The following is a 17573-nucleotide window of genomic DNA, read 5'->3' on the forward strand; positions in this document are numbered from 1 at the left end:
CTTCCTGGCATTCTCATGGTTTAGCACAGTGCTTGGCACATAGCAGATGCTCAATAATGAAAGCATATTCCCCAAACTCAGCTTCCTCATCTGTACTACAGGGCAACATTGTCTACTTTTCAGAATTTATGTAAGATGCATACAAAAAAATTCATAAACTATAACTCAAAGCATAAATGCTTATTATTTGTCCTCCACTACCTTTCTGTTTGTTTTGTTTTTGTGACTAGGTCTTAATATATAGCCTAGGGAGGTCTTGAACTTGTGATTCTCCTGCCTCAGCCTTCCATGTGCTATGATTTATAGGTGTACATCATCATTCCCAGGCCCTACTACTTTTCTGAATAAAATTCAAATACTGTAGCATACCATTAGAGGTCCTGTGCGATTTGTTTTTTTCCAGGGTGGGTTTTTGTTTTTGTTTTTTTTGTCCTGCTATGTCGTTTAAGTTGGCTTTGGCAGGCCAAATTTTTAATTTGCATCTGTCTACTACCTTCTGTCTACTACCTTCATTATATGAAACTAGCTAAATAATATTTTAAACACACCACCTTTTCCTTCTACATTTCATATGGCATTATCTGTCTGCATGTCAGGATCAATAATGTTTAATATTATAATTAAAAGCAGCAGTAGAAGCTAAAGATATATATTACTTTTGGATACTAACCATTCTCCTACCCTTTTAAGTCTTTTTCTCCCATCCTACTCAATATTCCATTCAGTCACCAACGTGTTTTAAAATATGGGCTTGATTACATTTTTCAATGTCTGCTGGATAAAATCACCTAGTACTATGGACAAAGCTATTCATGATCTGACTTCCCTCTGCCAGTTCACTTTCTTTCACTGTTTCACTAATAGCTTTGGCGACAGCCATAGTAACTACAGTACTTGTAGTTTTATCAAGATAATAGGCTTTCAGCTTTCATGCCTTTACACAGGATGTGTCCTTTGCCTCTCACCTCCTCCTGTGCTTTGTCTACCCAGTGAACCTCCTGTCATCCTTTAAGATTCAATTCAGATGTAAACTCTTTTGTGAAACTTGCCCTTAAATACTCCTTGTCAGAATTAGATGGTCTCTCCTCTCTTATTATGCTATACATATCTTGTCACAATCTTCCGCGAAGGTGCCTGTCACCTCCACTATCCTGTAAATGCATCCGGCATAGGGCTGCATTTTTATCTCTCAGTCATTACAGCCTGGCACAGAATAGGCGCTCAGTGAGGATCAGCTGCATCTATAAACTTCTACCCCTCAGTGGTCCCTGAAGTGTTCATCATTGGAGGAACTCCATCCTGCCCATTACGCTCACACGATCTCCTCCTCTCTAGACTATTAAATCTTTGTCTCTTAGGTGGCAATCAGGTGCTAGTGAGGTAACATTTCTAGTTAGGTAAAATTAAACTAGTAAGACAATTGTAAAACTCTAGTCTTTGAAAAGAAAGTAAGTACATTGCTACAGCACCACCGATTGGGAAATGGAGACCTTTTTCTTTAGATTGCACTTGATACTCCCCGGCTGGAGCACGTTAACTTCCTACAGCCAGCAGATGTAGAGTCCGGAGAGGCGGGGCCAGGGAGCCGGAAGTGACGAAGCGGAAGTGACGAGCATAAGGTGGGGAGCGTGTGGACGCTGGGACCTGGTTGAGGAGGTGGAGTAGCTTGAGGGACGACGGGGTTTGGATTTGAGCGGGAAAGCGTCGCAGGATGCAGCTGGACCTTCTTCTCAGGTAACAGACTTGGGTGTGGGAGTGCAGTTGGCGGGATGAGATGGCTGGCATCCATTCTCTTCACTGCCTGTGCCATATGTGGGACAGGCCATGGGGGCGCGGTGGGGAGGCTCCGAGGCTGTGTCTCCATGAGGGCGGGACTTGTGCGACGCCATCATGCTCTCCAGCCTTCCAGAAGCTTCCTCGAAGCCCAGACTTCCGTTCTGTAGAAATCTTGCCCCATTTTAGGTGAGTCGCTGGTCAGGTTCTCTGAGTGACCCGCACCAGGCTCGGCGGTCTTGTTGAAATCACTGCTGACTAAATGAAGAAGTGAGGAAAGACTGTGTCTGTCTGTCTGTAGGGAGTCGATTCTCTGTCAGCTTATAACTTTCCGTTTTTCAAAATTGTCTGGAAAGCTTCGCCTTTCTTCAAAGCCCCGTCTAGTGATTACTCCTGGATCTGCAGGTGAGGGAAATGAGACCCAGCCTGGCTCTTACGTCTTAGTTAAGCAGTGACGGATCAGGACCTCAAATCCATGCCCTCTAAACCCAGTTGAAGCAGTGAGAGGAGGCCGGGGGCGCCCAGGCGGAGCCACTGGTGCAGGGGCGGGCCGGGTGTCTTGTGGGACCATTTCTCCGTTTCCTGGGATGGAGCCTGGCACGCGGTAAGCGCCCGGAAGTTATTAGTTGTTTCTTTCCATCAAAACAGTAACACCTCTTAATGCCATGGTGTTCTTGTAACAATTTTGGCCAGAATTTATTTTTTCCTAAATTGAACTGAAGCCTGTAGGTAGAGCTTGTACAAACAAGAGCTGCTTTCTCCTCAGAGCATTACTCCAAAAATGCCTCTTTCTCGAACTGCCTTTTGGCACTCAGCCTCTTAGATTTTGCTGTTATCATTACCCTCTAAGTCTTTGCATAGTCCATCCAGTTACTAAATCCTCTGTTTCAATTTTGAAATCTGAGAAATGTTGAAAGCAACTTCTCTGTGTAAGTCACTTACTGGTAAAACCTGAATTGAATTAAAGTCATTCATTTTATAACCTTGATTCCGAATGTTTGCATGTTTTTGTTGCAGATACGTTGATGGGTCAGTTTTATTGTTTGGTGCCACTGCATGATACTGCAGGTATTACGGAATGTATGATATAGGCACTGCCCTACATTTAAAAATAAATAAAAAACTTAGCTGGCCTCAAAGGATTGAATAAGAGATTGTGGATCAGTAGTTTAATGTCAACTGATTATTTTTCAATCAGACTTTATTGATACATTTTAGACATACAAAATGATCACATTCATCGTAGAGAATTTGTACCTATACATGATATAACTTGATTCTTTTTTCCCCATTCCCCTACCCTCCCTTCAATCCCTTCTCCCCTCCCCATTTACAAAAGCTTTGTTTCCATTTTTTCCTTCTTGACTTTCCTCCTCTTCCTCTTTTGTTCTCCTCCCTATGTGAACACTTTCTTCCTATTTCACAATACTTAATACACATTTTGATTCTAATTTAAACTTTCAGTTTCTCACATTAGAGAAATGATGTGGTATTTACACATTTACAGTTTATTTCATTTAACAATATCATCTCAAGGTGCATCCATTTACCTAGGAATGTCTCAAGATTATCATTCTTTATGGCAGAGTAGTACTCCATTGTGTAAAAAAAACTTCTTTATCGATTTCTCAATTGATGAATATTTGTATTGTTTCTAAGATATGGCTATTATAGACTGTGCCACTCTAAACATGAGAGTGCATATGTTGCTATGGAATGATGCCTTAATTCTTACGGACCAATAATCTAGAAGAATAGCTGGGTCAAATGAGATTTCTAGTCCTCATTTTTTGAGAAATCTCCACACTTATTTCTACAGTGGTTGCACCATCTACACTTCCACCAACAGTGGAAATGGATTCCTTTCCCCACAGCCCCACTAATATTTGTTATTGGTTTGATCTCTTGATGATAGTTATTCTTTCTAGAGTGAGATGGAATTCCAACTTTGTTTTAATTTACATCCCTTGAATGACCAGTGATGTTGAACATTTTTCATATATTTATTTACTATTTGTACTTTTTCATTTAAAAAGTATATATTCATCTCAGATGCCCATTTTTGGATTGGGCCTTTAAATTTAAGGAGTTGGATTTTGCTTTTGAGTTCTGAATAGTAATCCTTTGTCTGAGGAACAGCTGGCCAACATTTTTCCCACACTGGGAAAAAGACACTGGGTTGTTTCTTCATTATGTTGGTGGTTTCTCTTGCTATGCAAAAGCTTTTAAATGAGATCCCTATACAACCAGGGTTTTGTTCATAAGGTCTTTGCCTATGCCAAAGTCTTCAAGCAGATTTAATGTTTTTGTTTTGATATTTAGATCTTTGATCCATTTCAACTTTAGTGTATGATGAAAGATATGGGTCCAATTTTAATTTTCAGTATGCACAAAGCCAGTTTTTCCAGCACCATTTATTAAAGAAGCTATCTTTCAGTGGATGTGTTTGGCACCTGTGTTAAAGATAAGGTGGCTAAGTATGTCTGGAGTTGCTTCTGATTCTTCAAATCTGTTCTATTGATCCTTGGGTTTGTTTGTTTGATCATTGTCACTGTCATGAAGGAAATTAATGTGGTACTGAAAAGAATGTGGTGGTGACCTAAGTATTAGTAAGGTCAGTAAAAGCCCCTTAAAGGAGATGGCACAGATTTGTGACATGAAGTACCTTTCCCCCTCTGTTTCTCAATTTAGTGTAATATGGGTAGCCACAACTGAGATTCATGTGGAATTTTACCTTTTGCTGCTCATTTTGTCTCAGATAGTCAGATAATGCTTATAGATTATAGTCAGATAATGCTTAATGATGGGGACACATTCTGGGAAATGTACCATTAGATGATTTTGTTGTTGTGCAGATGTTATTGATGGCACTCACAAATTAAGATGGTCTGATGTTACTAGGTGATATGATCTTGTGGGACCACTGGCATATACACTCCATCATTAATTAAAACATTGTTATACAGTTTATGACTGAACACATAATTCAAGGTTATGTGGTGATGTGAGTAAACCATAGTCATGTGTCTAAAATATAAAATGACACATAATTTAACACCAATTAATTAAATTCCTTGTTAATCTGAAAAGGAGTAACAGTACTGTAGTAGAATGACATCTTACATGTTCTGTGAATGAGTCACAAAGGAAAGTTCATGTCACTGTACATTAGTGATCTTAATTTACCTATGCAGGTTTTTTTCCTTTGTAGTTTTTATAACGGTTGGGAATATACTTAATTTTGACAGGGTGTCAAACACATGCATTTTAAACTATTTTGGTGTAGAAGGCTATTATTTTTATATTTTTCTATGGCAGAAAATTAAGAAAATACTTCAAAATTATGAATGCAGGCTAGAGAATTTAGGAAGACCTAAAATTAGGATTGTCTTTCCTAAATATAGATAAGTAGCTATCCTAAAACAAACAACAACAAAAAGATTTTAATAATAGTTGTTCAAGTCTAGCAAGTTATGATTCTGACAGATTTTTTAACAATAGGCTTGTGAAGAAACAGATCAATATTTGTTGCTCTAAGCCAATGTCACAGTACATATTTGTATTGAATGAGTTTGGTAGAGGGGAAAAATAACAATAGAAATCAAAGTTTTTAATACCTTAGTAAGACATTGTTTACCACATTTATTTTTTTGCTGCAGGAGGGAATCAGATAAAATGCATGTATTTGAGGTGCCAACAAGAGAAAACTCAGAAAGTTGGTGAAGGTACCAGATTTTTGGATACTTAACTTTCTGAGTTTTCTCTTGTTGGCAGTTCAGGTACATGCATTTTTATCTGATTAAAATGTACAACTTGTCTTTTGGTAGTCTGATAGTAGTCTCTTTTCTGTGAGGCTTTCATTTAATCAATAGCATGTTATATTTTGCTTTTTTTTTTCAAAAGACTTATTATCTCCTTTTAAAAAGAAGTGATAGTTCATTTAGGTTGCTTCTGAATATTTATATGTTCCTTTCATAAACAGAAATTAATCATCCCTGAGCTGGTATCTGAGAAGGTCAAGGAAGAGAAACAACACTAAAATTAAACATTTGTTGTTGATTTTTTTTCTCATTTTCTTTTCATTTGTATGAGTGCAGTTTCTCCAGTAACTGATTATAGATCCTCTAGGCTTCGTTTGTTCTGGATGCTGATCAGAGCTTGAAATCAATTTGGCTACTTTCCCTGTAGCCAGTGGTGAATCACTAGGGAAATTGCAGAGCAGCTGACTCACCTTGATACAAAGTAATGGAAAAGGGAAAAGGGAATGCTTTCATGTAAATTAGGAATTGATAACTCACAAGCTAAAGTTTCAGAACTTCATACCCCTTTTATGTGTTAATTTATGTTTGTGTCGATCTAAATGGGTTTCTCTTTGTATGTACTTGTTTTTAGGTCTGTTAGACACAGTCACTGAAGGTATTAGGGAAATTTGACTATCACTACTGATACTGTTTAATCCTAAACCAGCACTTTTTTTTTTTTTTAAATGGTGAGTTACCTTATCTGGACTACACCTTTGGTTTTAGGTTACCAATGAGTTGGCTGGAGGAGTCCACTGAGGTACAAGTAATTGTCTTAGTAGATGGCTTTCCTTGCTTTTAGATTAACCAGAAAGTAGATAATATTTGGATGTAAGTATAATGACTTGTTATTCTGTAAAGGTTTAAAAAAGAGTCTAAAACTGAATTTCCCCCATCATTTTAATTACTTTCAGACACACTATTTTTACACATGGCATTATTAAGCATGTATTAAGCAGGAGATGTCAGAGTTCAAATTCCATTTTTTATATTAATTTGTGCACTACCCATGTAATGTATTATAATCATTGTGTTTCTGCCAGACACATTGACTGATATTTTCTGGTATTTTTAGGACTACAAAGACCACCTGTATAGGCTAGTCACTTAGGAGGGATTTTTCTGTGTCCATCCTACGAACTTTCTTGCTGATATAAGTGAAGGGCTAATTTAGAAGCTAACCCTAGATTTTCAGACTTGGTGTTTTAATTTAACTTACGCATTTTTTGTGCTTTTCTTGTAGGAAATCGATACTTTATCAACATGGAGATTAATCATTTGTACTTAGGATCAGCAGAACTGGGGACTGATCACCTGTTGAGAATTTTATAAACCAGTCACACACATTCTTATTCCATTGCTCTCGTCCCCCATTTTACCTTCAGAGTTGTCCTACCTATGGCATTCAGGAGACAAGTGAAAAACTTTGTGAAAAATTATTCAGATGCTGAAATAAAAGTCAGGGAAGCAACGTCTAATGACCCCTGGGGTCCCTCCAGTTCTCTGATGCTAGATATCAGTGACTTGACTTTCAACACCATTTCTCGCTCAGAGATTATGAGTATACTATGGCAAAGGCTAAGTGACCATGGGAAAAACTGGCGCCATGTATATAAATCCCTCACCTTGATGGATTATCTCATCAAGAATGGATCAAAGACAGTTATTCAGCATTGCAGAGAGGGTTTCTCTAACCTTCAAATGCTAAAAGACTTTCAACACATAGACGAAGCTGGAAAAGACCAAGGTAACAGTTAAAGAAGTTGTGTAGTATGTCAATAAAGATTAGGAGTTTGGGGGGGGTCATTTTAAATCAGGAACAGGGAAGAGATTTTTATTTTTATTCTGCTTGTATTGGGGCTCAAACTAGAGTGTTGGCACTGAACTACATCATCGTCATCATCATCATTATTATTATTTTAAGACAGTCTTGCTAAATTGCGCTGGCTGGACTCAAACCTGTGATCTCCTGCCTTCGCCTTGAAGAGTGCTGAGATTATGATTTCTGTCACCATGCTTTGCTAATGGTGGTTCTTAAATGTATCAGCCCCCTGTTCTCTGGAACAGTTAATCCTTTGATTGACTCTGCAGTGCTTTAGAAAACAGTATTTTTTTTTTCAAAAGGATGTACAAAACTAACACACTTAGGTTTTTGATAAGTTGATACCTCAGAGAAAATGAATCAGGTTTAAAAATAGGAGACATTGGCAATTTGGTATAATAATGTCACTGTAATTCATAGTTATAATTACATTGGAATTTAGATATAAAAAAATAAAATGTTCCCAAAGACTATGAGATATTCAAAGCCTGTCTTCCTATATTGGAAGTAGTTATAGGAATACAGAAATTTAGAGCATAAAACAATTCTGTTGGGGCCGGAAGAGGAGGTGAAGTAGAAGAAAGTATGTATAGAATATTGAGATGCTTCAGTAATGCCTGACACTCTGCAGTGATAGAAGAATCAGCACTTCCTTTCCATCTAATGTAAAATTGTAATTTGGGTTTAAAGTGAATAATCTTACGAATCACAAGAAAGTAAAATTTAAAAGTCTCTAAGTGTGCATTTTAAAAGCAGTTCCTTTTTAAGGGTAGTTTTAGGTTTGTGGAGAAATTATACATACAGTCTGCACATTACCATTCCTACTCATTTCTGATTTCTTCTATGACATCTTGGATTAGTGTGGTACATTTGTTACAACTGATGAGCCAATATTGATATAATTAACTAAAATTCATATTTTACATTAGAATTCACCCTGTATTGTACAGCTCTGTGGGTTTTAAAAAAATGTGTGATATCCTGCCTACTAGCCAGTATTATACAGGGTAGTTTCTCAGTGCCCTAAAAATGCCACCACTCCTGTGATCTGTCTGTTAATTATCCTGAACCCCTGGAAACCATTAATGTCTACAGTTTTGCCTTTTCATATGTCATAAAATATGTAGTCTTTTCAGACTAGTTTTTTCACTTAGCAATAAGCACTTATGATTCCTTAAGGTCTTTTCAGGGCTTGTAAGCTCATTTTTTTTCCTTCCAGATTATAGGAACTTTATTGAATATAACTCACATACAAGTTACCCATTTAATGTGTATAATTAAAGGTTGTTGGTATATTAAGAATCATGATAAAAAATATATAATGTAGCATTCGCCTTTTAAGTGTGCAGTTGAGTAGTAGTAATAATATTCATGATGTTGTATAACCATTACTCTATTTCTAAAACATTTTTATCACCCTAAACAGTAACCAGTAAGCAGTAATTCCCCATTTCCATTGCATTTTAAAATAGATTATTTTATTGCTGAGTTTTGAAAGTTCTTTATGTTTCTTTACATAAGACCCTTATCGGACAAGGTGATTTGGAAGTATCTTCTGCCATTCTGTAGGCCATTCATGGCAGAACTTTGTGTTGCCCACAGTGCAACACAAAGCCCACTTATTTATCTCAAAGTGCCAACACTGCAGTTAAACCAAATACTGATGTTTCAGTTTAGAAAAAACAACTCGTATATTAACATCTCTTGTCCTAAAAAATATGTGCCATAGGTTTGCCACCACTGGCATAGGTTATCTTTACTTTCTTTTTCTTTTTCTTTTTTTGGTCTTTTTGAGATGATCTCGCCATGCAGTTCAGGCTGGCCTTGGGCTCACTTTGTAGCCCAGCTGGTCTCGAACTTGCAACAGGCCTCCTGCCTCAGCCTCCCAAGTGCTGGGATTACAGGAGTATGCCACCACTCCTGGCTGCTTCTTTATTTTCTTGATGTACAAAATTTTAGACTTCAGTGAAGTCCTATTTATGTTTTTCTTTGATTGCATATACTTTATCATTGAAACATTAATTCAAAATAATGTATAGCTGGGGGCTGGAGGTTTAGCTCAGCGGCATAAGCACCTGCCTTGGAAGCAGGCAGTCGTGAGTTCGATCCCCGGTACCAATAAAAAGGAAAAAGACAAAAAACAAAATAATGTATACCTATGTTTTCTTCTAAGTTTTATAGTTTTAATTCTTAAATTTAAGTCTTAGTTTTCACTTGAATTAATTTTTATTGTGATATAAAGAGCTAACTTCATTCTTTTGTACACAGATACCCAGTTGTCCTGTTCTTTCCTCACTGAGTTAGAATGGCACTCTTGTGAAACTCAGTCAACCATAGATGTAGTTTATATTCTCAATTGTTTCATTGAGCAGTTTATTCTTATGCCAGTACCATATTTTAATTACTGTAGCTTTAGAGTAAGTTTTGAAATCAGAGACTGTGAGTTCAACTTTTTTTTCAATATTTAATTAAAACATTATTCAATGTTTACTTTGAGTCTCTTACATTTCTTTATGAAGTTCAGAGTCAGCTTGTCAATTTCTCAGTAAGCAGGGAACAGCTAGACTTCTGATTGAGACTGCAGTGATTCTATAGGCTGTTTTGGAGAATATTGCCATTTAATTTGAGTTTCTCCAATCCATGTACACTAGATGTCAATAGTTACATCATCTTCCATCTGTACTGTGTAGTTTTCAGTGTATGAGTCTTGTACCTTTTTAGTTGTTTGTTATTTCTGTTTTATTTTTTGTGCTACTGAGAAATGAACCCAGGGTCTTTGCACTGAACCACACACTCCCAATCCCTTTTAAAATTTTGTAACGATATCTCATTAAAGGCTGGGTTCAAACTTGAAGATTCTCCTGCCACAGAGTCCTGCCGTTATAGGCATATGCCACCATGCCCAGTTCTAAGTATTTTATTCTTTTGATAGTTTTATAAGTTGCAATTGTTTTCTTAATTTCTTGTTCATATTTTCATTAACTTTTTTTCAAATCTATTTTATTTCAAAGAAAAATTTCAAAATGCAATCAGGATAATGAATTTTTATATATTGATCTTTTATTCTGCTATTTTGCTGAGCTAGTTTATTAGTTGGGGTTTTTTGTTTGTTGTTTGTTTTCTGTTTTAGCTTTAGTTGTAATTTTTAAAGGCTCCTTCAGATTCACTATATGCAAAATCATGTCATACGTAAATAGAGTTTTACTTCTTCCTTCCCCATCTGGATGCCTTCTGTTTCTTTCTTTTGCATAACTGTCCTGACTAGCTGTGGTGAGAGCAGATATTCTTTTCTTGTTCCAGTTTTAGAAGGAAAACTTTCAGTCATTAAGTATGATGTTAACTTCTGGCTTTTCACAGATTCACAGATGCTGTTTATTGGGTTGAGAAAGTTTTCTTCAAGTCCTGGTTTGTTGAGGGTTTTTTTTTTCTTTTTTCTTTTATTTATTTGTGTTTTTTTGAGGCAGAGTCTTACTATGTAGTTTGGGCTGGCCTTGAACTCACTTCGGTAGCCCAGGCTGGTCTTGAACTCACAAACGATCCTCCTGCCTCAGCCTCCCACGTGCTGGCATTATAGGTATGACCCATCACGCCTGGCTCTTTTTTCCTTTTTTAAGTCATAAAGGGAGGTTGACTTTTGTCAGTGGTTTTTCTGAATCTGTAGAGATGATCATTTAAAAAATCTTCTGTAGACCATGAATATGTCATATTACATTGGTTGATTTTTTTTTCACATGTACCAACCTTATATTCGTACTATAAATTACACTTCATTACGAAGTATATCCTAAGTGTTTATTTTAGTTTTGAGGTTTCATCCTGTGATTTGGAAAAACTTTCATGACTTTTGATCATTCTATACTGCTTTTCTAAAAATTACAAGCATAAACTTTCATGCTGATTCGTTTTTCAAATTTAATATAACAGTACATTTTGTATATGCAAGATTAAGTTTTAAAAGGCATATTTTCCTTTGTGACTACACAGAAAATGTAAGTTTACAGTTTTATCAATGTATAAACAACTTGGATGATTTTATAAAATAGAAATGGTTAACTTGTGTTCTAAAGAGCTTATGAGCTATTTTGAGACATAAATATAAAAATGTATACAAACCTACTTATGCATTTACTATTGCTTTTATATTTATAATATGGATATTCTTAATAAGATTCTCTAATATTTGAAGTTAGGACCACAAATGTAAGCCCAAGTATACTATGCTATATTTTGCAACAAGGTCAGTAAGTCATGGACTAAATCCTCCAAAACTGAATCAAAAGAGCCTTTACTCTTTGTAAGATGATTATTTCAGGTATTTGTTATCCCGAGGAAAAGCTGACTGATATAACAACTTCATGGGTGGTGCTACTACCTTCAAATAACAAAATCTAATGTATCCTTCCTGCCCTTGTATTATTGCTGTCATTCATTTTACTGATTTAGAAGAACACATACATATATACATATGCAAATGTTGTTGTTTTGAAAAATTGCTGTTAGATTAATAAAGAATAAGAAAAATAGTTTTATTTCATCTTCACTATTTTGTCTCTAATTTTTTTTTTTTTTTTTTTGAGGCAGGGTCTCACTACGCAGTTCAGGCTGGCCTTAAGCTCACTTTGTAGCTCAGGCTGGTCTTGAACTCACAAAAATCCTCTTGCTTCATCCTGCAAAGTGCTAGGATTACAGGCATGTACACCTAGCTTTAAGTTGATCTGATTTTATCTATCATTTTCCTTCTTTCTAAAGAATTTCTTTTAACATATCTTGCAAAGCAAGTGTATTGTCCACAGATTTCCTCAGTTTTTGTTTATCTGACAGTCTATTTCTTCTTCACTTTTGAAGGATAATTTTGTGTTACAGAATTCTAGATTGGTCAGTTTTTGTCCTAACACTTTAAATATTCCACTCCACTCTCTTCTTGCTTGCATGATTTGGGTAGAGAAGTTGAATGTTAATTCTCATCCTTGTTCCTGTATAGCTCATGTCTTTTTTCCCTCAGGCCTCTTTCAGGATTTTTTCTTTATCTTTGATTTTTCTGCAGTTTGAAAATGATATGTGTAGGGTTCTTTTGGGGCATGTACAGTATTCTAGTCAGTGTCCCTTCTCTGAGCTTCCCTGATCTGTGCTTAGTGCCTGGCATTAATTTGGGAGAAATTTCCAGTGGTTATTATATCAAACATTTCTTTCTCTCCTTTTCCGCCTCCTCTTTCTATTTTTATTCTCTCCTTTAATTCCCATTAACCTGTGCCATATCTTTTTAGTTGTTCCATATTTCATAGATCATCTGTTATGTTTTTTTCTTTTTTTTCTCTTTGTTTTTCAGTTTTATTGATTCCTTTTGAAATGTCCTCAAGCTCTGAGATTCTTTTCTTAACTTTCATGGTTAGCCTGCCAATGAGCCCACAAAAGACATTTTTTATTTCTATCTTACCTTTTTTTTTGGTTCTTTTAGATTTTTCATCTGTCTGCTTACATTGCCTATTTATTCTTGCATGCTGTTTTGTCCATTAAAGCCCTTAGCATCTTTTTAAAAAACAATGCTTAATATTTTGCATATTGTTATCTTCAAAGCAATTGCTCACATTACAAGACATAGGCATACAAAATTGATCAAACAATATAAACACAAATGATTCTTTTCAATGAATTCAAAGAAAGTAGTATAATTATCTCAGCATATATGTGTGTGTGTGTATATATGTTTTTCTTTTCCCTTCCTTTGCTTCTTTGTCCCATTCCCCGTTCTTTCCTTTTGAGCAGTTTCTTTCTCTTTCACAATACTTATTGAACAGTTTGGATCTTATTTATTTATTTCTGTTTTGTATACTAGGAAGACAGTATGATGTCTACACATGCAAGTTTGATTTATTTCACTTAGAGTATGGTCTTTAGTTGCATCCATTTATCTATATAAGCCTTGAGTTTATTCTTTATAGCTGAGTAGTACTCCTTTATATAAAAACATATCTTTTTTTTTTACCATTCATCAGTTGATGGGCATTTGAGTTGTTTCTAAGATTTAGCTATTAGAAATTGTGCTGCTGTAAATGTAAGTGCACATATATCTCTATGGTATGATGTTCTTCATTCTTCTGAGAAAATACCCAGAAGAGGGAATAGCTGGGACAAATGGGACTTCTAATCCTAGTTTTTTGAGGAATCACCACACAGATTTCCACAGTGGTTATACCAGTCTACTCCCATCAGTGGTGGAGAAGGGTTCCTTTTTCCTCTCCAACATTTGTTATTGGTTGATTTCTTGGTGATGGCCATTTTTCCTGGAGTGAGATGAAATCTTAGTGTTGTTTTAATTTGCATTTCTCGATTGACTAATAATATTGGACATTTTTTCATATATTTATTTGTCATTTTTGTTTCTTCTTTGGAGAAGTGTGTATTCATCTCAGATGCCCATTTTCGAATTGGGTCTTTGAATTTGGTGGACTTGATTTTCTTTTTTTCTTTTTTTTTTCACTTTTTTTTTTTTTTGTCTTTTACATTTTTATCGGTACCAGGGATCAAACTCATGACCGCCTGCTTGCAAGGCAGGTGCTTATGCTGCTGAGCTAAATCCCCAGCCCCTGGACTTGATTTTTCAGTTCCTTATATGTTCTAGATAGAAGTCCTTTGTCTGGGAGACAATTGGCTAAATTTTCTTCCCACTTTGTGGGTTTTCTTTTCACTCTGTTGGTGATTTCTTTTGATGTACAAAAACATCTTACTGAGATCCCTAATAGGTGATTCTTTAAAGTACTCCCATGCAGTTTGATTTTTGTTCAGGCCCAGGAGTTTAGCACAGCGGCACAAGTACGTACCTGGCAAGTACAAGGTCATGAGTTCAATCCCTGGTACCAAAAAAAATTTTTTTTTATTTTTGTTCATTAACTCTCTGCCAGTCTCTATGTCTTCAAGATTTCTACCTGCTTTCTCTTCCAGTAGATATAGTGTTTCTTTTTTAATATTTAGATCTTTGATCTGTTTTGACCTTAGTTTAATGTATGGTGATAGGATGGGTCTACTTTAGTCTTCAGCATGCATATAGCCAGTTTTTCCCTGTGCCATTTATTAAAGAGGCTGTCTTTCTTCCAGTTAATGTGTTTGGCCCCTTTGCCCAATATAAGGTTTCTGAGTGTATTTGTACTTGTCTTCACTTCTCATTTGTTCCATTGATCCTCAAGTCTGTTTTTTTGCCAATACAATGCTGATTTTATCATAGTAGCTTTATAATATAGTTTCAAGTAAGAGACTGTGATGCCTCTTGCTTTACCTTTGTCACCTAGCATTTGTGTTTGCTATTCTAGATCTGTTCTATTTCCATATGAACTTAGGAATGTTTTCTCTAGATCTGTGAGGTATCCTAATAGTATTTTGATGAGAATTACATGAAATCGGTGTTAGGAATATGGCCATTTTCACAATGTTGGTTCTTCCTATCCATGAGCGAGGGATATCTTTCCATCTTTCTGATACCCTCTTCTATATCTTTTTTTCAGTTTGCTTTGTTGTACTGGGGAGTGAACTCACGACTTCGGCTTGGCCAAGCAGGCACTTATACTGCTGAGCTGAACTCCCAACCCCTTCTTTTCTTCACAATTCTGTAATTTCCAATGTACAGATCTTTTATTTTCTTTGTTAGATTGATTCCTAAGTATTTCATTTTTGGGGATGCTAGTGTGAAGGGTGTGGTTTCCCTACTTTCTCTCTCAGTGAGTTTGTTGTTTGTGTACAGGATTGCTATTGATTTTTGAGTGTTGACTTTGTATCCAGCTATGCTACTGAATTTGGTTATTAATTATAGATCTCTTTTGGTGGGTCTCCTATGTAAAGTGTCATGTTGTCTGCAAATAATGATAATTTAACTTTTTCCTTTCCTATTCTTGTTCTTTTTATTTCTCTCTGTTGTCTAATTGCTCTGGCTAATGTTTCCAGAACTATGTTGAATAGGAGTGGTGATAGTGGACATCCTTGTCTTATTTCTGATTTTCAGTAGAAAGTTTTTAGTTCTTGTCCATTTAATATGGCGTTGACTGTTGGTTTGTGATAGATGGCATTTATCAAAGGCCATCTATTGTAAATTTTTGTGAGGTTTTTATCATGAATGATTGTTGGACATTATCAAAAGCTTTTTATACATTATTGAGATGACCATGTGATTTTTGTCTTTGGCTTGATATGTTATATTATGTTTATTAATTTGTGTATGTTAAGCCATCCCTGTATTCCTAGGGTGAATTCCATTTAGTTATGGTATATAATCTTAATGATTTGCTGTATTCTGTTTGCTAGTCTTTTATTGAGATTTTTTGTATCTGTGTTCATTAGGGTAGATTAGCCTGTAGTTCTCTTTTTTGGTTGGGTCTTTCTCTAGTTTTGGTATCAGAGTAATACTTGCCTCCAGGAATGAGTTAGGAAGAATTGCTTCCCTTTCAATTTCATTAAAGAGTTGAAGAGTATTGGAATCAAATCTTCTCTAAATTTCTTATAAAATAGAGCTGTAAGCCATTAGGACCTGGGCTATTTTTTTTAGTAAATTTTTTATTATATTTTAAATTTCATTAACTGATACTGTGTTATTCAGAATTTTTATATCTTCTTGATTCTACTTTGGTAATTCATACATTTCTCGGAATCCATTTCTTCTGTGTTTTCTATGCTGGTAAAGATTTTCAGAGTAGGTATTGATGATAATTCTGAATTTCCGTAGGATCTATAGTGACTTCATCCTTTTCATTCCTTATTGTATGAATTTGAGTTTTTTCTTTCCTTTTTTTGATAAGGTCTGCTGGGGGTTTATTTATTTTCAAAAATCAGCTCTCTTTGACTCATTAATTCTTTGTATTATTCTCTTAGTCTCAATTGCATTAATCTATGATCTGATCTTTATATTTTCCTCCCTTGTATGGCTTTGAGCTTGACTTGTTATTCTTTTTCTAGAAGCTTGAGGTGAAACCTTAGGTTGTTCATTTGTGCTTGTTCTGTTTTCCTAATGTGAGAATTCATCACTATAAATTTTTCCTCTTAAGGAAAATAACATCCCATAGGTACTAGTAAGTTGTAGTTGCATTTTCATTTGATTGTAGATATTGTTTAATTTCTTCTTTAATTTCATCTGTAACCCATTGCTTGTTCAGAAGGGTGTTAATTAATTTCCATGTGTTTAAGGAGTTGTTGCAGTTTCTTTGGTCATATGGTCAGATAATATGCATGGGATAATTTCACTTCCTTTGCATTTACGTAAGCATGTTTTATGGGCTGTCAGATGATCTATATTAGAGAATGTACAGTTGAGAAGAATGTGTATTCTGATGTTGGGTGTAACACTATAAACATCTAAATCCATTTGTTCATAGGTTTGGTTCAGTTCTGTTATTTCTTTGTTGAATTTTTTTGTCTAATTGATCTATCTCTTTGTAATAATGGAGTATTAAGGTCCCAATTGCAATTGTGTTATTGCTTATTTAATTATGCATGTCTATGAATATTTGTCCTATATAGTTGGGTGCTCTTGTGTTTGGTGCATATATTTATGATTTTTATGTCTTCCTCTTGAATTTTTCTCCTAACAAGTCTGTAGTGACCTTTATCTTTTTTGATCACTCTTGGTTTGCAGTTCACATTGTCTGCAAATAGAATAGCTACCCCTGCTTTTTTCTGTTTCTTTTGCATGGAGTATTGGTTTCCATCCTTTAACTTTTATTATATGAATTTCTTTTTGAGTTAAATGAGTTTCCTGTATACAGTGTATTGTTGGTTATTGTTTCCTGATCTATTCTGCCAGTCTGTTTCTTTTGACTGGTGAGTTGAAGCCATTTACATTGTTGGTTATAATTGATATGTTTTGACTTATCTTTATCATGTTATTTTCCTGCTATTGGTTCCCTCCTTTTTCCCTCTGTTTAATGGCTTGTCTTGCCTCGTGGTTTCTTTTTGTTCTTGTTCTTGGAATTGCGATCATTTTGTCTCTATCTAGAACATCTTTCAGTACCCTTTGTAGTATTGGTTTGGTGGTTACGAATTTCTTCAGTTGTTCTTTATCATGGAAATATTTTGTTTCTCCATTAGTTTTGAAATTTTGTAGTGACATTATAGTTGGGTGCTCTTTTGTTTGGTGCATATATATTTATGATTCTTACGTCTTACTCTTGAATTTTCCCTCTAACAAGTTTGTAGTGACC

At 35.4% G+C, this 17573-nt stretch overlaps 1 protein-coding gene across 5 annotated transcripts in view; it reads left to right on the forward strand.

Moving 5' to 3' along the window:
* The first annotated feature begins 1591 nt into the window (after positions 1-1591).
* Positions 1592-17573, forward strand: part of Enthd1 (ENTH domain containing 1) — a 122675-nt gene continuing 106693 nt past the window's right edge. For all 5 annotated transcript variants that reach the window (XM_063243693.1, XM_003470374.4, XM_063243695.1 and 2 more), the window contains exons 1-2: positions 1592-1734; positions 6817-7320. In XM_063243693.1, coding sequence (XP_063099763.1) covers positions 6972-7320 — 349 coding nt within the window. In that variant the 5' untranslated portion in view covers positions 1592-1734; positions 6817-6971. The remainder of the gene's footprint in view (positions 1735-6816; positions 7321-17573) is intronic.

Source organism: Cavia porcellus, unplaced genomic scaffold, assembly GCF_034190915.1.
Source record: "Cavia porcellus strain 051 isolate PalLab524CR breed Dunkin Hartley unplaced genomic scaffold, mCavPor4.1 scaffold_40, whole genome shotgun sequence".
Lineage (NCBI taxonomy): Eukaryota > Metazoa > Chordata > Mammalia > Rodentia > Caviidae > Cavia > Cavia porcellus.